The 19,415-nt window shown below is 43.1% G+C and overlaps 3 protein-coding genes across 4 annotated transcripts in view; 1 reads left to right on the plus strand and 2 right to left on the minus strand.

Annotated features, from left to right (window-relative positions):
* The window catches only part of USP10 (ubiquitin specific peptidase 10), a 34,902-nt gene extending 33,069 nt beyond the window's left edge, over positions 1-1,833 (minus strand). Inside the window, exon 1 of the mRNA XM_072421795.1 lies at positions 1,689-1,833. Coding sequence (XP_072277896.1) covers positions 1,689-1,796 — 108 coding nt within the window. The 5' untranslated portion in view covers positions 1,797-1,833. The remainder of the gene's footprint in view (positions 1-1,688) is intronic.
* Positions 1,834-3,731: 1,898 nt separating this feature from the next.
* Positions 3,732-16,371, minus strand: KLHL36 (kelch like family member 36). 2 transcript variants are annotated; one of them, XM_072421802.1, is made up of 5 exons: positions 16,115-16,371; positions 11,641-11,717; positions 9,821-10,894; positions 8,064-8,221; positions 3,732-6,449 (listed from the first exon to the last, which is right to left on the minus strand). In XM_072421802.1, the coding sequence occupies exons 2-5, from the start codon at positions 11,698-11,700 to the stop codon at positions 5,894-5,896; spliced, it is 1,848 nt and encodes a 615-aa protein (XP_072277903.1). In that variant the 5' UTR covers positions 11,701-11,717; positions 16,115-16,371; the 3' UTR covers positions 3,732-5,893. The 2 variants fall into 2 exon arrangements, with proteins under 2 accessions (XP_072277903.1, XP_072277904.1); XM_072421803.1 differs by lacking the exon at positions 16,115-16,371 and adding an exon at positions 15,144-15,868.
* A 174-nt stretch (positions 16,372-16,545) lies between these two features.
* Positions 16,546-19,415, plus strand: part of COTL1 (coactosin like F-actin binding protein 1) — a 16,365-nt gene continuing 13,495 nt past the window's right edge. Inside the window, exons 1-2 of the mRNA XM_072421804.1 lie at positions 16,546-16,813; positions 17,639-17,721. Coding sequence (XP_072277905.1) covers positions 16,737-16,813; positions 17,639-17,721 — 160 coding nt within the window. The 5' untranslated portion in view covers positions 16,546-16,736. The remainder of the gene's footprint in view (positions 16,814-17,638; positions 17,722-19,415) is intronic.

The raw sequence follows: 19,415 nt of genomic DNA on the forward strand, positions 1-19,415 counted from the left end.
GAGCTCTGAACTTCCCATGGTCAGCTGACAACGCGGTGAGTAATTCCAGTGAGTAAAGGTGAGTAAAGGGAAATCTTCCGATGGGGACACCTGCTCAGTGACAACAAATTTATTTTTAGAGAGATTTCCACCAACTTCCTGTTGGGTCTCCAGGACAGGAAGTGAAGGTTCCCCAATGGGACAAAACCTAAAAAGAAATGGCGGGTGGGGGGATTACGTCGCACAAAATTACATTTCTATAGAAATTGGGGGGGTGGGGGCATTCAGAAAATATCATAGAACATCAAATCAACTTCATCCACCAATCAGCAGGGACGATGTATCACATGTGACCAGCTCATGGTGAAGGGGGTGGGAGATGCTCACAGATGTGATAACAGCTGGAATCTGATTGGCTGCTGAGGTTTTATAACCATTAAATGTATCAAAATGTAACAAATGGAGATCACATGACACGACACAACCAATGCCGAGAGATCTGATCTCCAAAGTGGGGGCAAAGTGATTTCTACAACTACCCCCCCCAACCACCAAAACACCCCAAATAGCCATTTCCAGAATTACCCCAATAAATTCAATAACCCCCACCCACCCATTCTTACCACCCCAGAGCACCCCTTTTTTCTATTACCACACAAAACCCCTCCTCTATTGTTATTACCCTGGAATACCCCTTTATTACTCCCCCAAATACCCCTGCTCCATTGTATTACCCCAGAATACCCCTTTATTACTTCCCCAAATATCCACCCCTCCTCCATTGTATTACCCCAGAATACCCCTTTATTACTTCCCTTCCCCAAATATCCACCCCTCCTCCATTGTATTACCCCAGAATACCCCTTTATTACTTCCCCAAATATCCACCCCTCCTCCATTGTATTACCCCGGAATACCCCTTTATTACTTCCCTAAATACCCCTCCATTGGTATTACCCTGGAATACCTCTATTACTCCAAAAATACCCCTGCTCCATAATATTACCCCTGAATACCCCTTTATTACTCCCCAAAATACCCCAATCTTTCATTGTCAATCCCATCAAAAAAAATAAAGCCCCTTACTCCAGTAGTAATACCCTCACAATGACCCCTCCCCCATTGCCAGTCCACCAAAATGCCCCCTTCTCCACTCCTATTACTCCCAAAATGGCCACTTTTGCCATTTTTAATACATTAAAGCCCTCGCACCCACTCCAATACCCCAGGATAGCTCTCCACCTCTAATACCCCATTGTTAATACCCCCCCTTCCCTTTTAAAGCCCCCTTATTACCCCCCCCCATAGTTTATCCCAAAAATGCCACCCATTCATATTACCTCCACATATTTACCCCTTGTCCTCAGGGTTATTACCCCACAATCCCCATCTCCTTCACCCCCAGTACCCCAATATGCCCCTCCCCCACATTTATTACTTCTATAAGCTCAGCCTTCATTATAAATGCCCCTGCCCCAATAATAACCCCCCCATCTACTATGACTTGGTAATACCCCGGGCAGCACACCACCCCCCCTCTCCGTATTCAATCCCCCGTTATGCCCCCCTCCCTCCGTACTGCTCCGGTGTGGGGGATGGGGAGGGGCCCCACGTGTGCTCGGTAACCCTGGAAGAGCTCGGTAAAGGGGCGGAGATAAGGCCAGAAGCCTCCCTAGCAATCCCGGGTCCCCCGCCCGTCGGATTCTTACCTGCGCGCTCGGGGAGGCCATGGCGAATACTTTCAATGAGTGAGGCCGATCATGCCGCTTCCCCCGCCGCCGCCATCTTCTCTGCTGCGCGCTCACTGCACCACGCATGCGTTGGAGACCGCCCACTAGAACATGTGACCACCACAAGGGGCGGGCAGAGTAGGCGTGGCCATGAGCATCGAGCAACAGGCAAGCGTGCAACGTGACACCGTCGGGAGCAGGAGGCGTGTTCTTCGCGCAGGGCAAAGGTAGCGCGCACGTGACCCAGTGCACAGAGGGCGTGTCCAGCACGCTGAGGGGCGAGTAGGAGAGCACGTGATAAACAGAAAGTAGGCGGGCTACGGGCACGTGATCACAAATAAAAAAAGGGGTGTGTTCGACATCTGTTACAAAAGAGGCGGGCCTTCGCTTATCAATGTTGCTTCGTTTTCAGGGGTAACAGAATCAAAACAACTGACAGCTCTAAAGGTTCGTTTATAGAGAAACAATTACTTTATCATCTGGTGTTTCTAAAATATAAATGCTTACCTACACTTGATGCCTGATGAAGAGATTCCCTTTCACTTCCGGTCTTGTCCAAACCGGAAGTGAAAGGAACTCCCTCCCAATAAGAACATATTACAAAAAGCAGCAGTCCTATCCATATCTATGTTCTGTATAAAGTATAAAAAGAGCATTTTAGTACTACCTTTATTGGTTTGTAACTGGGTAAAGAGCTGTATGTGGGTGGCAGAGGTAACAAATATACACAAATGTAAGTATTTTGTTCTTGTTTTTAATTATAAATTATCTTTATGTTTTATCCAGACACTGACAGGTAGTTACTATAAATTCGAGAGAATTTCAATGTAGCCATGACAATGCGGAGAGGGTGTTGCGTACCCTGGGCACTGAAATGTAGTTTCCTCCTCTGATTGGCTCAGGGGAGTCAGCTGACCTCACTTTGTTGAATCAAACCTGACTAAATGAAGCCACTGCACATCATACCATTGCCCCCAGAGGCACCCCAGATCATAACACTGCCCCCCAAATGATAACACTGGCACCCCAGATGATAAGGCTGCCCCCCACAGGCACCCCAGATGATAACACTGCCCCCCACAGTCACCCCAGATCATAACATTGCCTCCCAGATGATAACGCTGCCCCCCACAGGCACTACAGATGATAACACTGCCCCCAGAGGCACCCTAGATCATAACACTGCACCCCAGATGATAGCGCTTCCCCTCATCTGCTCCCTAGATAATAACGCTGTCCCCCCATAGGCCCCCTAGATGATAACGTTGCTCCCCCTCCCCCACAGGCACCCTAGATGATAACGCTGCCCCCCACAGGCATGCCAGATCATAACACCACAGGTACCCCAGATCATAACATTGCCCCTACAGGCACCCCTGATGATAACCCTGTCCCCCCACAGACACCCCAGATCATAACTGCCCCCCACAGGCTCCCCGGATCATAACACTGCCCCCCTGAAGACACCTAGATCATAACACTGCCCCCCACAGGTAAGACCAGAGTTAATAAGGGTAAAGCCTTGTACAGACAGACAGATAATTGTCTCATTTCCAGGAACAGATGTATGAACAAATGCTGTTCTATTCCTTGGAGATTCAAGGGAGAGGATGAGCAAGCAGCACCCCACAGTGCTCTCCACCATAAAAATGCTCAACAGTCATTCCTGTTTGGTTATTTATTAATCTCCCCCTGTGGTGGAGACTGTTACCTCACCCGTGTAAGGAGGGCAGATCTAAATTCTGACATTGTTTTGCTTGATTTGAATAACAGTATGTGAAAGCAGTCACCTGAAAGTCTTCTATTGTAAAAAAATCTCTCCCTTGCCCCCCCCCCCCCCCCCGGGGTATTTATGCTCCGCCAGTCAGGTGACTCCATTCTGCTGTTTTAATATCAGAAAGGACAACATGAACTTTGGGCAGACATTCATGCAAAGATAAGCTATTCACGCCCCCTCCTCCATTCCAACAGAACCATCAAACTTAACTGATCACCTGAAAAAAAACTAAAAAAAAAAACAAGTAAACAAGAAATCTTACATTTATTTTATATAAAAATGGAATAAAAGTGCAAACTTGAGAAAAATCCAATCAATTATGAACGATTTCTGGAATTGATGGAAATGTAACAGTTGCAATTCATTCAGTGCAATCCATACCACGGTCTCGGGGTCAGATGGGCATGCTGCTGGAATTTGTGCATTAAATGACATGCTATGTAAGGCAAAGGTAAACTCTGCGTCCTGCCAAAAAGCGGGGAATACCCTTAAGTTGGCTGAAGGAAAACCAACACTGGCACAGGGCTCACAATTCCAAGGAGATGAAGGCAATGAATTCGGCAGATTGGCCATCTTCGGGATGGCAGGAACGTGTCGGTGTGGAGATGAAGAAAGGAAAACCACAAGCTCAATCAAGTTTACTTGTAATACCCTTCCCTGCCACAAGGAGGCTTTATAGTAGGTGAACTGGGCCATTGCCTATGGTTTCCACCTTCTCCAGAACTCCAGGTGACGGGTGCAACATCCAAATTTTCACCATGAGTTGTCAGGGTGCTGGATGTCCTCCTGTCACTGTACATGGGCATAGTTTCTGTAGCGACATGACCCAGCAGTGCTAACAGTATTGGACTATTGAAGGCTTGCCTCTGACAATATGTTTTACCTCTCAGTAATAGGGCCCTCAATGTAAGGGTCTTTCTTCCAGCTGACCACAAATGTAACATTATTCTTCTCATTGATACCCAGTGTAATCAAGATTCTTCTCCTTGACCCCAAATGTAAAGAAGATTTTCTCTCATTGACACCCATTATAAGGAGCCTTCATCTCCCTGACTCCCAATGTAGAGGAGATTATTCTTTTTGACCCCCGATGTAATGGCGATTATTCTAGTTGAGCCCCTATATATAGGAGATTCTTCTCATAGACCCTCAATGTAAGGAGCATTGTTCTCGTTGACCTCCGATGGAAAGGAGATTCTTCTCGTTGACCCCCGATAGAAAGGGGATTCTTCTCTTTGACCCCGATTGAAAGGAGATTCTTCTGGTTGACCCCTGATGGAAAGGAGATTCTTCTCGTTGACCCCCAATAGAAAGGAGATTCTTCTCGTTGACCTCCGATTGAAAGGAGATTCTTCTGGTTGACCCCTGATGGAAAGGAGATCCTTCTCGTTGACCCCCGATGGAAAGGAGATTCTTCTCATTGACCCCCAATAAAGGAGATTCTTCTCGTTGACCTCCAATGTAAGGGGGAGTTTTCTCCTTAACCCCTGATGTAAGGTAAATTCTTCTCAGTGACCCCCAATGTAAAGGAGATTCTTCCCACTGACCCCAATGTAAGAGAGATTCTTTTCCTTGACCTTCAGTGTAAGGGAGATTTTTCTTGTTGACCCCTGATGTATTGGAGATTCTTCTCTTTAACCCCTAATGTAATGGAAACTCTTCTCGCTGACCCCCTGGTGTAATGGGGATTCTTTTCCTTGACCCCCGATGTACGAGAGATCATTCCCATTGACCCCTGAAGTAATGGAGATTCTTCTTCTTTTTAGTATTTAATTTTCTGATTATGACTGAAAATTTTTCGGGACTGGGGTATTTAAAAATATATTCTCCCCTGGCTTTCAAATCCACCACGTATGCCACTTTCCCTATTGTGTTTTACTAATATAAGTAAACTGGCAACAAAATTTAGCAGGGGTTCCTGAAGATTAATTTCCCTAAGGTTGAGTATATGAATAACAACAATGGGCCCTGATGAAGGGAGTCCATGACTTCTGAAACATTCTGGCTTCTTGTACATAATTTTTCACAACCCTGGGGCACACAAGTGTTCAGCGTTATTTACGCTTCCCTTGGAGATGGTAGAGCTGCACTGTTACTGAGTTGAAAAGATGTGGTTTTTCTTTCTTTACCCTAACAATATTTATTTACTTGTATGTGACCAGAGGACAGCAATTCAATTATTTACCAGATTAATTTATGTCAGACAGCAATGAAGTTCCCATAATATATTGTCCCGTGTTAGTTACCAACCTGAAGATAACTGATAAAAACAAGCAAAGGACAGCCATCTTTTCCAGTAATGGCTGCCTAAATGACAGGTACACTTTGAGTCCACACACATGGTTAAAGTTTCATAGTGCCAGTACATAGTCCTTGTAATTGGCTTATCGTCCTTACTAGCCATCCCTCACCAGCCTCTGTCTGAATGCCTTTTTGTCTTGCTTTTTTTATTCCTGTCGTCTCCTCTGTTTTTCAGCACGCAGACGCAAGCGGAGACCCCAGCCACTGTTTTGGGCAGGTCCGGCCCTTTCACCCACTTTTTCTTGTCTTTATCGTAGACCTGAACCATTCTGGAGAAGGTGGTGCTTTCCCAGCTGTAGCCGCCCAGGATGTAAATTTTGCCATCCAGGACAGCCACACCAGATTCGCTGTTAGGCTGAATAAGAGGAGCGATGCGCACCCATTGGTCACACTGGGGGCTGTAGCACTCGACGCTGTAGATGTCGAAGCGCTCCATGGAGTTCTGGTTGTCGTCGCTCCCCCCTATGGCGTATATGCTGTCGTCCAGGGTGCACATGCTATGCCAGCCCCGGGCAGTGATCATAGGTCTCCGCTCTTCCCAGACATCTGCCCGGGGGTCATAACACAGCAGGTTCTTCCGGTAAGGGCCAATCTGGTAGTCATGTCCTCCGGAGATGTAGATGAAGTCTTTGTGGATGGTGCCTGCATGGCCATAAGTGAATCTGAAATAGGAAAGAGAAGTGGCAACATTGTAACAAACTACAGTAAACATATTAAGTATTTTCCTGTTCATTGCTCTGTGTAGGTGTTATAGCCAGCCAACCAGCTGTGACCATTCCACATCTCTATGGCTGGCGGATGGAGGTGAACTAAAATAGCTGGTAGAAGGGCATCCAAAAAGTTTTTTAGGACATTGGAGAGGAAGTATCAATTAAGTTGGCCCCATGACAACCATTTCCCTGATTTGCTAGCCTGTCATCGCAGGTACAGGTATCTTCCCATTGGGGTCACAGACACCAATAAAAACCTGCCAAATGAGCCTACCCAAGCTTCCTCAGAACCTAAAAAAAGAGTTAGGCTTTGAGTATGGTTCTTGTATGGAGAGAGATGTTGGTGCTGTTGTTTAAGTAGAACTGCAGGCCTAAACTTTTTGATATAGTGGGTAAGTGTTGAAGCCCTTGTCATGCTTTGTCTGATTTCATTAGGGGATTTTTTTTCTGTCTTAGTGATAGGTAGGGGAATTTCGCAAACGGGTACAGGTAGTCCCCGGGTTAAGGACATCTGACATACGGACGACTCCTGGATACAAACAAGGCTTCCCTGCTCGCTGTGTGCAAGACGGAGGCTTGGAGGGGGGCAGTTAGCATGACTTGCAGGAGAAATCTTTTGCTAAACACAGCTGAGATTGTGGGTGATCTTAGGGGGGTGATCTTTTTCTGCAGCCTTTTGTAACTCTTTAATGACCAAGACAAACTCTGCAGCTTTTTCTTTTTTAATATCAAAGTACAGCTTGCTCCAGAAGTTAATGAATGTCTAGGCTCCATATTTTTTTATTTTTTGCTTTGTGTGTGATTAAATCGGTGAGGACTTTATACAGTAACTGACACCACGCTGCCTAATAATATGTTCAGACAAACATCTGTCCTAATTGAATTCATTAAAATTATGTACCTGTTCCATCTTACATACAAATTCAACTTAAGAGTAAACCTAAAGTCCCTATCCCGTATGTAACCCGGGGACCAACTCTATATGAGCAGAATGAACAGCCTGGCCTGGTTCACAAACCCTTCCCTGCTCCTTTGGATTTCATTTTTTTTGGCCCTATCCGTTAGGAAGTTCTGGAGCCTTTGTGAAGTGGCACATTCTGCCCCTTCCCTATGTACGCCATATTATAGACTTTTCTTGATGGTCGGTGTCATTAGGAGAGGCAAAAGAGAGGAGAAGGCGGTTAGTAATAAACACCCAAGAAGTATAGAGGTGAAAGAACCCCACAAAGTTCACAATTATTTATGGACAGTGTTTCAGTTTTGTGTTAGGTTAGTTGTTAGTGTATATAGTGCTGTGTATATATAGTTCTAATCTGTAATAAATACATATTGTAACTCTGCCAGCAGAGATGAGTAGCAGCAACATCACTCATCTCCAGTCTCCTCACAAAGACTTGTACTGGAGAAGAAGATTGGGGAAGAAAAAGGCCAGTTTGTTGCTAAATGCTGATTGCACTTGGTCTAACAGTGGTACTTTTAAGACTACACTGCCATATTGGAATGCTGTAGAAATTAAAAGGAATCAAATCACCAAATATGCCCTTTGTTAGCATTATTGTGGTTTACCTTGGAAGCTCTGACACGTAAGTCCAAATATCCAGCCGAGGGCAGTAGATTTCCACCGAAGACAGGGCCCCGTTTTCATTCCTCCCACCTACTGCGACTAGCTTATCATTTACAGAGGCCAGGTAGAAGTCCACTCGGGGTTGGTTCATGGCGGCCACCTGAAAATGTAGGATTGGTCCATGTCATAAGAAAAATAATTAAAAAAACCATGACTACTTCAACCATAGTAGGATGAAGTGGTTGAAGAATAGGACTTCTGTCAGATATTGGGGTAGACAGCTCCAGCTATAGAATAAGTGCTCATTTGTCCAATCAGAGCTGAAGATGCTTACATAGAACTTTATCTGAGCACAAGCAATCAATTAATCTCTTTCATAAATATAAATTAATTGTTCGTTCCTCAAGTGGGTTGGAAGTCTTTACCACCCTGTGTGGGGTCTGCAAGGAGATTTTTTTTTTTGTTTTTAATTCTTGGAGTTTAGTTGTTTTGTGTACACATTCCATGGATTTTGGCTGACTCCTGGCTGACATTGGAAACTTAGACCTCCTCAGATTTATTTGCTCAGAATGAGTCATTTGCAGTGTCATGACCCAGACACTGGTGAAATATATTGTAAGTATACACTGAGCTATAAAAGGACAACTTTAAGTATGCTACAAAACATGGCTGAAATTATTACTAAGGCTACGTACACACGTGCAATGGATGAGAATTTTGCGTGTGTACAGAGCTCATCGTCCAAATGACCGTCCTGGCAGATCCACGGACAGTGGACGACAAGCGATCGTAATGCAAGTGAAGGGGGAGAGAAAGCAACAGGGTGCGGCTCTGTCGTTCTCCCCTTCCCCTCTCCATAGAACAGAACAGTGCTTTATGTACAGCACTCTTTCATGCATCGTGCAGTCGTTAATCATTGGAAAGGATCGTGAAAGATCCTTCCAACGACAATTATTGCATGTGTGTAAGAAATGCTTTGTAAGACTGGAAGATTTGCAAGTAATGCATGCACACTTGTTGCATCCCTTCCCCCAAAATACCTTTTGTAATGGAAACCTGAACACCCTGCCACTGCCCTACCCTCATTAGGACCTGGGGCTATTAGTGACCATCACCCCACTGGTGACACTGGCTATAAAGCTCTAATCTTCCTGTAAGCCCATCTTTGTCCTTACCCCTCCCAGCCATCAGAAGCCAATCCCACTACAAATGATGATGAACACTGAGGTAAATACATTGCTAAAAAAGCTGAAGATTGTCCTGCACTTTGTAATTCTCAAATGAAAAATCCACCCACCTATGTATGAGGAATTAAACAAAAATCCCCAAAAGGTGACCATGTAGCTTCCACAAAAATATAGTGAAAGCTACACTTAACTTATATCTGCATGGAGGTCTATGTGACCCCTTGTAGTCTCCACTAATGGCATAGGTGACAAGATGACAACATGGGAGCACGAGTGGGCCCGGGAAACAACCTTCATAACAAGATCATTGGATGTTCTTTTTATAAAAGATATAAAAAAGATTGTAAATAATTTATGAAATTTTGGCTTTATTGGTTGGGTTTAGATCTACTTTATGTATATTTTAATTGTCTTAAAACTAAAATGTTTTAATGTTTGTACATTATTAATAAATACATTTTTAAGAATGTCCCAGTGCCTTCCTAAAATCTTGTTACCCAAAATCTAACCTATCATGCCAGATCACAATTCTTCACCCACATTTTTGGTCACCCCCATGAAGAACAACTCACCTGGATCCATTGACTGCAGCGTGGATCAAACCTGTAGAGAACATTGGAGGCCGCATCACCACCATCATCAATTGAGAAGCTCCCACCGGCAACAAAGATGAAGTTACCCAAAGCTGTGACGCAGTGGTGACTCCTTCTTGCGGGCAGCCGAGTCTCTGAGAGCCATTGTTCCTTCTGAAGGTCAAGGCTGTAGACATCATCGCTGAGTTCCAAGCAGTGTTCTGAAACTTCCCCACCTATGAAGAGCAGCCTTTCTGTCCCGCTACGAAGAGCACTGCGTACGCTCTGCAGGAGTGGTTGTGCAGCCACGTTGGAATGGTAGTGGATGGCTTCATCCACTAGGCCCTCACAGCTGGCGTCTTTTGGTAGAAGCGAAGACATGGCTGGTTTCACCCGGTGTACAAGGTCACTTTTCGAGATCAGTGAGAATCGAATGTTCTGTAAGACCCGATAGGCTTGACTCTCTCGTTCAGGGTTGTGTGTCAACCACTGAAGTGCGGACTGTAAGAGTTCATGTTCACTGATGTGTTGAACTCGGTTGCTTGCAAGGTACTGGCTCAGCTTGTGGACATTGACGTTCTGCAAGTAGTCATTGGTGAAGGCCAAACTGCTGTAATTGTTTAAGATGAAGGAGTCAATGTAAGACCCGAGCCGATCCAGGCTGTAAATGGAGGCCAGCTCCTGCAGATAAAGGTAATTCTCTTCGTTGACCTCACTTTCCAGATATTCACAGCAGAAATCCACCACCTTCCAGACTTGGAGGAGATGGGCCGTCTCAAGAACATAGTCAATGTTACCGCCATCCAAAGTCAAGTCGCTACTGTACAGGAAGTCAACGACGGTTTTAAGGCCAATGTAGGAAGCCCCAACCAGTTCCACCTCTGTCTGGTGGGCCTCTTTCATGCCGATGGTGAACATAGAGTTGAAGTAGTCACTGCAAGCGGACAAAACATTTCTGTGGGCCGGAACTCTTTGGTCGTCGGCCACTAGAATGACATCACAGAAAAGTCCCTTTTGCCTCTGCTCGTCTAAGCTGCGAAGGATTTGGCTGGAGTTGTCAGGCCACTGATACAGCTAGGAGAAAGAAAGGTCACCGTCAGTATTATGCTTGAAAAAAAGTGTCTGAAATAGCTGTGTGAACATTGCAGCACCCAATGAAGATCATAGAAAATTATAAAACAGAATGATTTATGTGGCATAAAGACACAGAAATTCACACCCCAGTATTGTTCAGTATTGAGACCGTGTGACCTCTTACTTTTCCTATCATGTGGTGCTGGGGATGCACCCAGTGGTGTCATATGGAGGTGGAAGAGAGTCAACAAGGGCAACTTTCTGGAGACGGAAGGAGCAGTGAGGGAGTGAAGGAAAAGCAGTGTTCTCCCCAGGTCCTTTTAGCTGGGCGCACCACCCAGCACTTTTCAGTAACCACCTGGCTGTTTTTGGGTGGGGTACAGGATCACAATACAGGGGCCACCACCTGCCTACAGCTTCTTTCCACCAAGTTTAAAAAAAAACATTCTGGGGAGAATATTGAAAGTTAGGTGTTAAGGGGGGTAGACACTTTTTTGCCATCTCTGACTTATCCATAAGATGTGCTTCATTCCTGCCCCATGGACACAGGAGCTGAGTAGAAATCTAATCTAAAATGAAGAAATTCTCCCAAGACAGTTGTCACCAGAACAAGCAGCCCTTTAGAAAGAATACCAGGTACTCTTATTCTGCTAACAACTGTAAAAGTTTGGATTCCCCATTACTTTCCATCCCACCACACATGGATCACTGGGACATCATAAGTTCACATACTACTTATACCTTACCTTTGATGATTCGCTGATCTTGTGAGGCCGCGATACCCGGCTCTGCCTGGATCCTTCCATGGTCACTTATTTGGCAACTTTAGAGAGTAAGAAACAAAATGAAACCATCAGTTCATGATTTCCTGTGTGACAATATGAGCAAACAAGCATTAAAATAAAGTACGGTAAATGATCTCTGTAGATTTATTTTCCTGAAGGATGATGGGGTGACTACAAAACACCAACAAAGAAAGCTTTTTGCTTAATATAATTGAGAGAAAAAGAAAAGATTACATTTCTATGAATTTTTTAAGGAAAATTAGGATATATTAGTTAATGTTTTTGGGAAATACATTCACTTTAAGCACTGTACTCCTAACGATGCAGTGAAAATGTGATGTTAGGTATTAAAATTTGTATCTGGAGAGGTCAAGGCTCAGGAAAGTAATCTAAGAATTTTGAAAATAAAAGTTAACAAGCCTTCATTGTGCAGCAATTCCTTATTTTCTGGACTAAAGAAGAGTTTCAATTGATGGAAAGTTATAGAGTAATGAAACGGAGAGAGTCATCTGTGAGAAGGAATGTTTAGACCTGGCAAAACATATCCAAAAAAAAAAAAAACCTGATAGTAAGAAATACATCCGACTCAGAATGGAATAAACCCAAGAAATGAAGTAAAGGAGATAATTATGTTGCATCATGAGCAGTAGATATCAGGAATTGGGCTACTCTAATGTCTCTGACCGATGCAGGAGTGAAGAGGGTAGTGTCCTCCACCTATTCTGGTCATGCCCAGGTCTGAGAAAATTCTGGGACTCTGTGGGTGCGAATACCCTGAAATTCACAAATTACAAGATACCTAAGAAACCTGCCTTTTTCTCGTTATACCATAATGTCCGTCCGTTTAGGTCTACAGAGAATCCATACTTACACATTTGATGACCGCGGCTATTTCTTGCATCTCCTTATTTTGCCACCCCTGTGCAGATGTGGATAAGTCAAGTGTGCGATATTATGCATATAGAAGACCTTATTAGGAACACCTGAGCTCAATTCTTTAACACCTGGTATTCACCATGTCGGTTATTTGTGTTTCACTAATTAAATTATATTTTACCAAGCCTATTTATGTTCTTCATGTGGTTTCAATGTACTAACTATGGACTATTTATTATGCACTGATGTAATATTCAGCTTTAAATAAAGAATATTTCAAAAGAATGAAGCAAAGGAAAATGGTATATAATACTGATCTTCATTTCTACTCTTTTCAAAAATAAACACACACAAGGGAATCATTTATTATTTTTTCAATTTGTGGTTACAATGTTTAGGTTTTTGGATCAGAGGCAGGCACACAAAAATGGGGTTGAATTACTAAAGGAATATAGGTTGTCCAAAGAGCAAAGTGATTTATCTCCTTACAAGGATTATTTCACTTAGCTTAGTAAAAATCCAATCCTTTGCAAATATAAATCCTGCTTATTTGGATTAAGAATTCCAGGAATGTGATTGGTTTTTCCTTACACAGTGAAATATCATATCACCTCATTCGATAAGCTAGGTTAAATATCCCTTGCAAGGTGATCATTCACCTTAGTAGGTAAACAGCCAAATTTCCTTAAAAAAGAACTATAGTTCCACGTTTAGGAATTTATGATCAAGCCGACTATTATTGCAGAAAGGGGCAGGTGATTGCAATAATCTTACCTGCCTACCTGATCGCACCGGGTTTCTGGCAAGAGAAGCATGCGCAGGGTCAGGTTTGGTTGCCAGTGCGTGTGCCGAGAATGAACTCCTGCGAGTGTGCGCATAAGTTACATAATCCCAGCCAATCTAGGTTTTATTTAGAAAGATAGGAAGATGGCGGTACCCTGCTAGGGTTCAGGGATAGGTGAGTAAATGGAAACATTCCAAGATACTGGTTTTCTGATGTTAACATAATTATAACCTCTTCATGTGTAGGTCATATTTTAATCTAAATTATTTATAAAAAAGAACTGATTCTGTCACCCTCTATACTAACCAATAACCCCTGAGGAAGCAGGCTTACCTGATCTGTGAAACGCGTTAGAAATCTCATCTGAATCAACAACCTTAAAGAATCCTATTAGGGGGAAATGTAGTTGTATTACCCCCATAAGGGGCAGCACGGTGGCTCAGTGATTAGCACGTGGTCTTTGCAGCGCTGAGTCCCAGGTTTGAATCTCGGCCAGGACTCTGCATGGAGTTTGCAGGTTCTCCCCGTGTTTGCATGGGTTTCCTCTGGGTACTCCAGTTTCCTCCCACAATCCAAAAACATGCAGTTAGGTTAACTGGCTTCCCCCCTAAAATTGACCTTAGTCTGTATTAAAGACATATGACTAAGGTGGGGACATTGGATTGTGAGCTCCTCTGAAGGACAGCTAGTCACATGACTATGGACTTTGTACAGCGCTGCGTAATATGTTGGTGCTATTTAAATACTGTGTAATAATAATTTATGTCACGTTCACAGAGTGTTGGCAGAAACACTTTTAACTTGTTTAGTATGTTGCTTTGTTTATGTTTTTAAGTTTTGCATTGTCGCTATGAGTCATGTGATTTTAACAATAATATTAAAAGGAATTTTACTGTACCTATAAAGTCCTATTTTTTCCCTATTTGTAGTGAGCAATGGTCCACAAATATTTAAACTTAACCTTTAATGACCTGGAACATCTTATAAAAAAATGTTTAGGTATAATAGGAAACCATTTTGGTATGTATTGGACAGTCCCTGATGCAACAAACAATACGCAAATGGCAATGAGCTACATTTTCACAAATTTGGAGACTGTTCCAGGTGAATTTGTTTTAACTGTGAGTGAATAAGTCTCCACCTGTAACTTCACCACATGTTATGAATATCAGATTCACTGCTTTTTAAATAGATCCTGATGTGTGTCACATTCACTCATACAGACATTATATAAAGGCATTATGAACTAATATTACACAGTATGTATATAGTGCCAACATATTATGCAGCACTGTACAAAGTCCATAGTCATGTCACAAGCTGTCCCTCAAAGGAGCTCACAGTCTAATGTCCCCACCATAGTCATATGGAATTATCACAGTCTATGGACAATTTGGGGGGGAAGCCAATTACCTATGTTGGGAGGAAACCAGAGTACCCGGAGGAAATCACGCAAACATGGGGAGAACCTGCAAACTCTATGAACTAATGATTCTTTCCAAATGATATTACAATCCATCATTCCATACATACAGCGATGGTACAATTGCTGGTAGAGTATGGCACTCATTACAGATTGAGAGCATTCATGATGCAAATGTCACCAAGGGGGGGTTGCCCATCCAAGGTTGTCTGCGTTGCCCAGTGGCATTTGTACCCACATTTGAAAATAATCACTGAATGAATCCACTGAGCTAGATCACTCATGGCACTGGAAAATTGTGGATTGTCATCATTTTACTCCACCGGCCAGTTTATAATTAAATGATAACGTTTGTTTTGAATATTTATCAAACATTTGTACCAAGCTTTAGTGATATCTGATGGTTTAGTGGTCCGCAGGTCCGAAAAGGTTGTCCACCACTGGTTTAGGGTACGGATGATTTCAGAGGGTTACAGAAGCTCCTTTTTTTTCATTTGCAGACCTGATCAGAAACAGACCCCCATTTTCCAAAAATAGAAAAAAATAGCATGGAGAACAGCAAGAAGAACAAAGGAAAATAATGTTCAAATATAAATACCATAAATACAACAAAGATACTATAACACTATGGGCTCTATTTATAATAAGGCCGTCATCAAACAAGGTCCTCTAAGATGGGCACACTGGGTAAAGGAATGGTATGATCGAAGTGTCCAAGCATAAAGGTTTTAGGACTCCAGAACCCCCTCCTTCCTTTTCAGAGAGCTGTATGGGCTTGTAATGGCAGGCAGGGATTATTAAGCATTTCCCCAGTCTCTTCTCTGCAATTGTAACATTGTAACTGTGTTACAAATCACAGCATGGGCAAAACTGTGATCTCTGTTAGAGGTAAATACATGGAATGATTACATTCACACATTAATTACCAGGCTTGAATTTATTAATAGAATATTTGGCATTTAGATTTGATTTAATCCACAATGGAATATTCCAAACATAAATAAAAAACAAATAATAAAAGGTTGCGCAATTACATTTGCTGCAATCCCTCATTTGGCCACTGGATGTCGCCATTGACACAATGTATATATTTCTATTTATGTACAGTTCAGCCCTCTCTGCAGCCATTACAGCTAATAGCCTTATCCACAAGCGACCCTGTGAAGGAGGATTGACCCCAAATAACACCCTAAACCCTGTCTGATTCCTGTCCAGCCAGATCTCTTCCTGTTGGAAGGTTGTCAGGCTGTATTTACACAGCAGCAGTGCAAAGCACCAACAACCCAGTAGCATTACATGATTACAATGTATACAGTGCCCAGAGACCACCCAACAAGATGGCATCTCCCTACCTGCAACAAAGGGGGGCTGATCTGTGCTGCCAGGCTCTCCAGTCTTGTTCTCCTCATCTAGAAGCTGATTATTGCTCCAGACCTCCCTTGCAGTGCATTGTTAAGATTCAGCTGCAAGCTCAGATCCTTTGAGGGTTCATCATGTTTAATAAAACAGTGCAGAGGTGAGGGAAAGGGGGGTTCCTGCTCCCCCACTTCACTCCTTTGTGTTCATCTCACAGATTCCCAGTAATGCTTTGCAGCTCTCCATTGCACAGGAAGCAGATGGAACCACTGCAAGAGGGAGCTCCAAGCCAGCTGCTGCCCTCTTACAGGCTGTTATTAGCCATGCAGATCCCTCCCAGTTTTTGCAGAAGAAGCAAAAGGAAAAAAAAATGACCTGCCCCATCTGCACTTACAGACTGGCAGTGCTAGGGTTAAGTCCCTGCAGCTTCATTCATAGCAGAAGTGAGAAGGAGTGAGGTAGCAGCAGCTCATTCTTCCTAAGCCATCCCTGGAAGCAGCACCCCTGGCACCTACCTGCCCTGAGCTGGTTAAAGGATTTATCCCAGGACTTTTCTGCAAAGCTTCTATTTTCTGTCTCCTGCTCAGCTTTTCCTAAAGCTTAAACACTCCTCACATCATGGCAACCAAGATTGACAAAGAATCCTGCAGAGAAGCTTACAATCTAGTCCGAGATGACACCAATGGCATCAGCTGGTGAGTTGTAATGGGTTGGCAGGGCCAAGCAGGCACCCCTTGATGAAGTTTGGACTTTGCAATAAAACTATTCATTTCTCTGTAACCGATTACACTGCAGTCTTGTGAGTGCCTTGACCCAAGAGCTTGCATTATGTTAGCAGGTTATAGTGTCAATAATGATGAAAGGATTGTAGAACTAGAAGTTCCAGCATGCCTAGATAGAATGAAACTTTATAGTAAGATAGAATGAAAAAATCTCTAGATTTATATAGCTCTGACATATACCGCAGCCCTGTACAAAGAACACTAAGCCCATTCCATCAGCTTCTGTACAGAAGAGCTGACACTCTAATGTACCTCCACAGTCACATTATTTTTATATTATACATTTATATAGCTCTGACATATACCATAATGCTGTACAGAGAACACTGAGCCAGTCCAATTGGTCTCTGTACAGAGGAGCTGACACTCTAATGTCCCCCACAGTCACACACTATTATTATACATTTATATAGCTCTGACATATACCATAGTGCTGTACAGAGAACACTGAGCCAGTCCCACCACAGTCACACACTATTATTATACATTTATATAGCTCTGACATATACCATAGTGCTGTACAGAGAACACTGAGCCAGTCCCATCAGTGTGTATACAGAAGTTGTACTCTTGTACACTCTAATATCATCCAACACACACATTCATTTATATAGCTCTGACATATTCGGTAGTGCAGTACACATCATCCAGCAGCCATGGAACTACAAGTCCCAGCCCAGCGTTTGTACCATTTTAATAGCAGTCCTGAATATAAATTCTTTTTCTTTCTTTTCTTAGGGTCACATTTAAATACGACGGCCCCACGATAGTTCCTGGAGATCAAGGATCAAACTATGAAGAGTTTGTAAATACTTGCACAGGTAAGTTGTAAGTTATGTGTTATATATAATGGAGGGATTTGTAGTACATACATTGGCGCTGTGCTTGTAGCTTTGTATGGGCTGGGCGGAGGGCCAGGTTTGGAATAGGACCCAGGGGCTATAGTTTTGGAATGTGCAGCGTGATTTGTATTGACTTGTCTAGCCCAGCCCTACCAGAGAACTGGGCAGCCACTGACCCAGCTGCAGTGACTCCAATGGCTACATCCTCTGCATGTGATACAGCCCAACCTAGATTGCAGGTCGGCTCCATTCATTATGGGACTTTATAGAGAATATAATCAAAAAGTGAGATATAAAAACTCCTCAGGAAGTGTCTGCAGCCAAAGCCCAAATAATTTACCTATAAAGCTGCCCAGAAGTAAGATTCAGCTGGCCTTCCACATTATTCCATCCCGTCTATTTTCTGTGCAGGTTTCCACTATCAATAATATTATTATTATTATTATTATTATTATTAATAAACAGGATTTATATAGCGCCAACATATTATGCAGCGCTGTACAATAAATAGGATCATGGGGTTGCATGCGCAGGATCCCATTTCCTGCAGCCATTTTTTCAAAGTGGGCGGAGCAGGAACCCGGGAACACGCGGGTCAAATTCTCTAAATTCTGGATGTTATCATTGATCAATTTGATACATGTGATCAGCTACAAGCATTCAATGGGTCATGTGATCAACATTTATGCCCATATATGGATGAAAAATTTGATGGTGAATGAAAATGATCATCCTGGAGACTTAGTGGGCGAGGCGGGCACACAGGATTTTGGGATCTGTGATTTAATAGACATGACCCCAAACTGAATGATATTTATGGTGCATTTTTATAAACTCTTTTTTTAAATTTATGTTCATTCATTTATTCTTGCAACTCAACCCTGTTGATCTCCTGCAGCTACATCCTGTCTACCGGGGAGGGGTTTCCTGATGGTGACAACAGTAAATGTGTAATGAGTGTTGGCACAGTCACTTGTATTCTCTATTAGAAGCCTGTGTGGCAAGGTGACAACACAGGAGTACAAATGAGAGACAGAACAGCGTTGTCACCTAATGATAGGAAGGACGTTCAGGCAGGATCACCAGGGATTATTGTAAAAGACATCAACGTGTTAAATATTAAATGTGATTTTATCGGTTTGGGTTTACATTTATGTAACTCAGCCAGCAGCTTCCTTCCCGTTTGCAGAAAGTTCCCAGGTAAGCTGAGCTGGTGGGAGGCACCGAAATATAAGGAAGGAGAGGAAGGATTATTTGATCAGAACAGAGGCAGAGACGTATTACTGTGACACCGCCAACAAAAGCTTCCTGGGCTGGTCAGGTCTGGGAACTGAGATTGAAACAAAAGCAGTGAAAGGTGAAAGAAGTGTGAACGTTAGGTGGGGCTCCCCTGTGAATGTGTGGTCACTCCTCATACAGAAGCGGGAGAATCAGATACTCAATACTTGTGGGTGAATAATTCAAGGTACGAGTTAATATTGTGTGAATAATGAATGAGATATTTACCACTCACATGCTACTATTCAACATTTTTATAGCTCTAACAAATAACGCAGTGCTGTACAAAGGACACTGAGCCAGTCCTATCAGTCTCTGTACAGAGGAGCTCACACTCAAATGTCCTCCCACAGTCACACACTATTATTATACATTTATATAGCTCTGACATATAC

This window comes from Pyxicephalus adspersus, chromosome 9 (genome assembly GCF_032062135.1).
Source record: "Pyxicephalus adspersus chromosome 9, UCB_Pads_2.0, whole genome shotgun sequence".
Taxonomy (NCBI): Eukaryota; Metazoa; Chordata; class Amphibia; order Anura; family Pyxicephalidae; genus Pyxicephalus; species Pyxicephalus adspersus.